The following is a 6,523-nucleotide window of genomic DNA, read 5'->3' as shown; positions in this document are numbered from 1 at the left end:
CTGGGAGGCTGCAGGCTGGGAGGCTGGGAGGCTGCAGGCTGGGAGGCTGGGAACTGCAGGCTGGGAGGCTGGGAGGCTGCAGGCTGGGAGCTCTAGGCTGGGAGGCTGCAGGCTGGGAGGCTGGGAACTGCAGGCTGGGAGGCTGCAGGCTGGGAGGCTGCAGGCTGGGAGGCTGGGAGGCTGCAGGCTGGGAGGCTGCAGGCTGGGAGCTCTAGGCTGGGAGGCTGCAGGCTGGGCTTCTGGGGGTGGGGAGATCAGGAGAGAGGTGTGTGCAGCAGCGCTGCACACAGTAGAAAAGCAAGATCCCCTTTGTGTACTTGGTGCGGAGTCCCCGCAGCATGGGGCTTTGCCTCACGTTCCTGAAAGCCATTGTTCGCACGGGGGGGGGGGGTGCCGTAGGTCGGGAGCAGCGCGGGCGGGGGCGGGGGCGGGGGCGGGAGCGGAGCTGACACCGGGAGCGCTTCCCGGGTTCCGAGCTGACCCTACCGGGGGGAGAGAGGAGTCGCCCTCCCGGAGGGGGGTGCTCCAGCGCCGAGGAGGGGGGCGGGGGGCGCCGCTGGCCAATCAGGAGGCGCGGCCGCGCCGGGCTTCCCTCCGCGCTCCCGAGCGAGCGGCGCACAGTGGAAAGTTGGGAGCCGAGTGGCTGGCTCCGGCGGCGGCGGCGGCGGCGAGGGCGGCGCGGGCGGCGCGGGCGGCGCGGGCGGCGGGACTCGGCGCGGCGCCGCAGGGCTCGGAGCGGCCCCCGGGGCATGGGCCGGGCGCGCTGCCGGCTCTCGGCGGGCACCTAGCCGTCCCGGAGGAAGCTGCGTCCAGACAAAAGCGGCCGCCGCTCCGCCCGTCAGCCCCTGCAGGGCTCCGCGTCGGTGCCGGTCCCCAGCGGACTGTCGCCTCCGAACTTTTTCGCTAGGTCGGAGAGAGCGTTCGGGAGCCTCATGAGTTGCGCGGAGAGGGAGAGGAGACCCCCTGCGTGTTGCTGAGGAGGGCTGAGCCCTGCACTCAGGCGCCCAGGAGAAAAAAAAAAAAAAAAAAGAAAAAAAAAGGAAAAAAAAAAAAAAAGGAAAGAAAAGACCATGATCTCCCGGGACATCGTCCCCACCGTATTCCTGTTCGCTCTTCTTTATTCCTCCCTGGCTCGCGATGCAAGCCCCCAGTCCGAGCCCGAGCCCGGGGCTGCGGAAATTCCCGAGGGGGCCTCCACCTTGGCTTTTGTGTTTGATGTGACTGGTTCCATGTATGATGATTTGGTTCAGGTGATCGAAGGGGCTTCCAAGATTTTGGAGACGTCTCTGAAAAGACCTAAGAGACCACTTTTCAACTTTGCTTTGGTGCCTTTCCATGATCCAGGTAAGGGAACTAACGATTTATTCTTTGTGTGTGTTCTTTCTCATTTATGTCTTATGCTAAGAAATTATTTCAGGGTTAGGAAGTTTCCGAACTATTTATTTATTTATTTATTTATTTATTTATTTATGCGCTTTAATGTGTAGCTGAAAGCCATTGTAACAAAGAGTTGCACTTGGCATCTGGCTTTGCTCCCCGATTCCTACTCAGGTCTTGTGCAGTGGTCCCTAAACCTGGAAGTGTGGAATTACAGCAAAAACCAGAACCCGGAGTCCTGAGCAAGGACGTGGAAATTGGAGTTCATTGGCTTTTTAGATTTTAGAGCTAAAGAATGCTTAATTATGAAGGCGGACTTGGACATGGGCATCCAGCAGCGCTGCTCTCAGCTAACTAACATCCCGCCTGAGAGCACACTCAGGATAACGCTCACATTAGAGAGGGAAGAAAAACCTGTTGTGTGAGACACTGGGGAGCTTGCGAGTAATTACTAGTGGAACCGAGGAGATGAAAATAAGACAGAAGCCATTCATTTCTTAACTGAATCTATGCATCTTTGCCCCAAGTCATCATTAGGTGGGTTCACAGATGGGCAGAAACATTGTGTCCATGTGTCATCTAGTAGAGATGCATGTAGTTTGGTTGTGGGTACTCTTTAAAGGTAGTCAAAGCAAAATAACTGTACTTTCCCCCCTAAAGTCATGGGTTTCAGCTGCTCCGCTGTTACAGGATCCTATTTACTTTATCTCAGTTTCTATTTCTAGTGGCACCTTTCTGGAGGCTCAGAGGAGCCCCTCATTGTTATTGCTGAGGGCAGCTTTGCAGGGGGAGCCCTGGGGCTTTTGCTGTCTGACATCCACCTGAGTTTCATTAGCGCAAGTCCCTGCCCAGTTGAAGAAATAAAGCAGTGGTTTCTTAACAGTCCTCCCCCACTGTTCTCCCACATTTTTCCTGGTTTGATAGTCTCTCTCTTCACCCCAAAGACCTTGACTCAACCTCTTCACAATGGGAGCTTGATATTGAGCATCTCAAATTCTTGCCTTGTGCATTTTGATAAGCATATGAGTTGAGATGATCGCTAGGTCTTAAATGTGGCAGGTTCCAGCTTTCTTTAAAAAAAAAATGGCATGGGGGAGAAATTAAGAGGGAAGTAGAACTTTCTGGGATTTTTGGTTGTTGTTCTTCAAATGTTGAAAATAAAAACTTGGGCAGCCCTGGTGGCTTAGCGGTTTAGCGCCGCCTTCAGCCCAGGGTGTGATCCTGGAGACCAGGGGTCGAGTCCCACGTTGCGCTCCCTGCATGGAGCCTGCTTCTCTCTCTGCCTCTCTCTGTCTCTGTCTCTCTCTCTCTGAGTCTCTCATGGATAAATAAATAAAATCTTTAAAAGAAAATAAGAACTTATCCTACTTTTGGGGGGCATATAGAAGAGTAAGTAGGTTTTTCTACATTGATTAAACATGAAATGTTCTGTATATTTGAATAAAGAATTAAATGGTCATTTACTATTTTACTGTCTTAGTAAGACACCTCATGTGTTATGTTTCGACTTATTAAATGTCAAGATGCCAGTTGCGATGCAGTTCAAGACTTTTGCTGTTTTGGAATAGCTTAAATATGTTTCTTCTATGGGGATATAGCTGAAGTTGGCAAAAAAGTCAAGTAAAAATTGTTGTCTCTAATTAACATCACAATTCACTTTTCTCCGAAAGACTCTTATGAAATGACGTTGCTGCAAACAACTCAAAAATCACCCCAAGTCATAAATGGAAACTAGATCATCATGATATTTTGATGTGATATGAAAAATTATTGGAATAAATTGTATTGTGGTGTGCTGCTTTCCAATTGTTACCAAATGGGAAAGTATGCTGTAGTTGACTTTCCTATAGTTTAGCAATCATGTTTCAAAGTGGGGAAAACTTGGCACGCTATAGCTTTTTTGAAATAATATGAGAAAATGATTAAATTGGTTCCATAAAGTTAATTGCATGTATAATTCAGCAGAATTAACATTATTGTGATTCAAAGTAGAGAGAAGTGGCCAAGTGTTTATGTTTTCTAAGGCTTTTTAATTATTTTTGAAGATAAAGAGGGAGATACAAATTAAAACATACTAATAACCTTTAATTTACTTTGCTGATTCACTTTACTGGATTATAATATCATCTTTGTGTGATATTTGTGTGTTTGTGTATATGCTGTGTATAATCATTAAGAGTTTTTGATTCTCTTGTGCTTTTGATTGGTGATCAGCATGGAATGACACAAGGAGCCTTGAATGGGGATTGGCTGTTTTACTGAGTGACATTAAAGAAGTCAATTTACCTGTTTCCTCAATTATGAAATGAGAGAATTGGATTTGAGCATCTCTAAAGTTCACTTCTGACTATGACATTTTATGGCTGGCTGTTTTACTTGTGATGGTTTTTCATGCTCCTAACACCTATCTTTATGATTGGGTGCTACAAACTGACATGGAGAGAAGTATGTGGACTTTAATACAGTAATTATAACCTTGACTATAGCTTTTCAAAGCTGGGTGAGATCTGAGATATACTCAAAGGCATTTGACAAAAGCCTGTAGGTCTTTCTTTGCACATGATTGCTTTGGACTTCTGCATTACAATTTGGCTCAAGGTGTATGTTTGTGGGTGGGGGCAAAAATTAAGACACATGGAAAACACAGACATACATGAAGTAGAAGTCTAACAAGTTAACCAGGAGGTGGTAAAATCATTCAGAAAATGTGCATGTAAGGAAGCCAGTGTCAGAGGACCAAAAACACATCCATGGTAGGAGGAAGGATCAGGGAGGATGAGGAGCATGAAAAGTCAAGCCAACCATTTTGATGCTGGCTGTGGTTAAGATGGGTTTTTCACTTCCATAATTATATTTACTCTATTCATTTCTAACAGTTTTATTGAGATATAATTCCCTTCCTATATAATCCTTCATTTAAAATGTATAATTCAGTGGTTTTTAGTTTATTCCCAGGCGGGTGCAACCATCACTGCAGTCTGGAACATCATCTCTTCAAAGAGAAACCCTGTGCCTTTAACTTATCATTCCCTTAGCTTCCTATCATCATCCTCCCAGTACTTAGCAAGCACTAATTTACTTCTGGTCTATAGATTTTCCTGTTCTGGCCTTTCATCTGAATATGGGCTTACACTATGTGGTCTTTACTGACTGACTTCATTCACTTTATTCACTTTAGTGTAATGTTTTAAAGGTTCATTCATGTTATAGCATGTGTCAGTACTTTATTCCTTTTAATGGCTAAATAATACTCCATTGTGTGGATATACCACATTTTGCTTACCTGTTAATCCATAACGGCTCTTTAGGGTTTTGGCTATTACGAATCATGTTTCTATCAACATTTATGTACTAATTTCTGTGTGGATATATGTGGTGTTATAATTTATAATAAATATATATTTGGTCTTCATTCCCATTTCTTGCATAGAGTTCCTAAAACCCTTGTAATATCCTAAGTGATGAGAGCCATAAAATTGTCTTCTGTTGTGTTAATGGAATGACTTTTGGATCCCACCTATGGATGGAAGCTGGTTGCCAAGAGGTTCAACCATGTGATTAGAGGGTTAGAATTTTTAGTCCCATCACTGACTTCTGGGGAGGGGAGAGGAGTTGGAGATTGAATCAATTGCCAGTGGCCAGTGACTTAATCAGTCATGACTATGTAATGAAACTTCCATAAAACCTCAAGAGGACAGGGTTTGTATTGCTTTGGGTTGGTTCACATGTGGAGATTTGGGGAGAATGGCACTCTCAAAGACGGCATGGAAGCTTAACACCTCTTTCTACATACATTTCCTCATGCATCTCTTCCATCTGGCTATTCCTGAGTTGTATTCTTTTATAATAAACTGATAATCCAGTGGGTAAGTAGGTTTCTTGAGTTTTTTGAGCCACTCCAGCAAATTAATCAAAGTTAAGAAGGAGGTAATGGAACCTCTGCTTAATAGCCAGTTGGTTGGAAGTACAGGTAACAGCCTGGACATGCAGCTAGCCTCTGAAGTGGGTGGGGGTGGGGGAAGGGGCGGGCAGTCTTGTAGAACTGAACCCTTAATTTGTGGAATCTGGTGGTGTTGGAAAATAGCTTGTTGTGATGTGAGGAAATCCCCCATCCCCACAATGAAATTGGGTGCTCACAGTGCAGAAGAATGTATGTTTTCATTTTTCTTGGGTCCACAACTAGGAGTGGAATTGCTGGATCATAGTAACTCTATGTTTAATTGTTTGAGGAACTGCCAGACTGTCTTCCAAAGCATTTGTACCATGTTCCATTCCCACCAGCATGGAAAAGCATTCTGATTCCTTCACATCTTTATCAACACTAGTTTATTATCAAACTTGTTGAATCTTACATATTATTTTTTGCTGTGCTTTTTAGAACACTCAAATTTCCGTCTTTCTCAGCACATGATTTTGAGGAGGGCCAATGGTCTTTCCTCTAACTACAGCTCCTTTTATCACTCAGTTTTCCAATTCTTCTCTCTGTAAGACAGGCGCAGTATGTATAATAAGTCACTATCTAAAGGAAAATTCCCTTCTTCTCTTTCATTATGTCTCTGTCTTTCCCCCCCCCCCCACCCCAGGATATCTTTTATCTGTCTACGTTCATTCATTCATTCACTCACTTACTCACTCACCTGTTATGTTTCCAGCATTGCTTCAGACACTGGGCATACAATTATCTGAATAAAACAGACAAATACTTCTGCTCTCATAGAGCTTCCATTCTCCTGGGAGGGAACACAGGCAATAAAGAAAATAATCAAAACATATATGGTGTGTTTGTTGGTGGTAATTGGCCTAGAGAAAATAAGAAGCATGAAGAGTTTGAAGTGAGTTGAATGTGTTGATATTTAAAATATGGTGATCAGGGAAGCTCCCAGTTGAAAAGGTCACATTTGAACAAAGACCTGAAGGAGTTGAAGGAGGGAGGGAGCAATGAGGATATCTGAGGAAAGACTTGCAGGTAGAGGAACAATAAATGAAATGTTCTGAACATGACAAGAGTATTCTGACATGTTCAAGGAACTGTGAAAAAGATCAGTGTATCTAGAGCACACTGGGGAATACGGGGAAGTTAGGAGGTGAGATCAGAAAGTTGGTGGGGCACTTGGTGAAAGGGCTCGTAGGCCGCTGTGACTTTGGC

At 44.9% G+C, this 6,523-nt stretch overlaps 1 protein-coding gene across 1 annotated transcript in view; it reads left to right on the top strand.

Annotated features, from left to right (window-relative positions):
• The first annotated feature begins 521 nt into the window (after positions 1-521).
• HMCN1 (hemicentin 1) overlaps positions 522-6,523 on the top strand; it is a 465,430-nt gene continuing 459,428 nt past the window's right edge. Inside the window, exon 1 of the mRNA XM_041767864.1 lies at positions 522-1,344. Within this exon, the coding sequence (XP_041623798.1) occupies positions 1,071-1,344 (274 nt within the window). The 5' untranslated portion in view covers positions 522-1,070. The remainder of the gene's footprint in view (positions 1,345-6,523) is intronic.

The sequence above is a fragment of the Vulpes lagopus genome, chromosome 1 (assembly GCF_018345385.1).
Source record: "Vulpes lagopus strain Blue_001 chromosome 1, ASM1834538v1, whole genome shotgun sequence".
NCBI lineage: Eukaryota > Metazoa > Chordata > Mammalia > Carnivora > Canidae > Vulpes > Vulpes lagopus.
The sequence above is the reverse complement of the archived record's forward strand: the minus strand, read 5'-3'. Positions and strand labels throughout refer to the sequence as shown.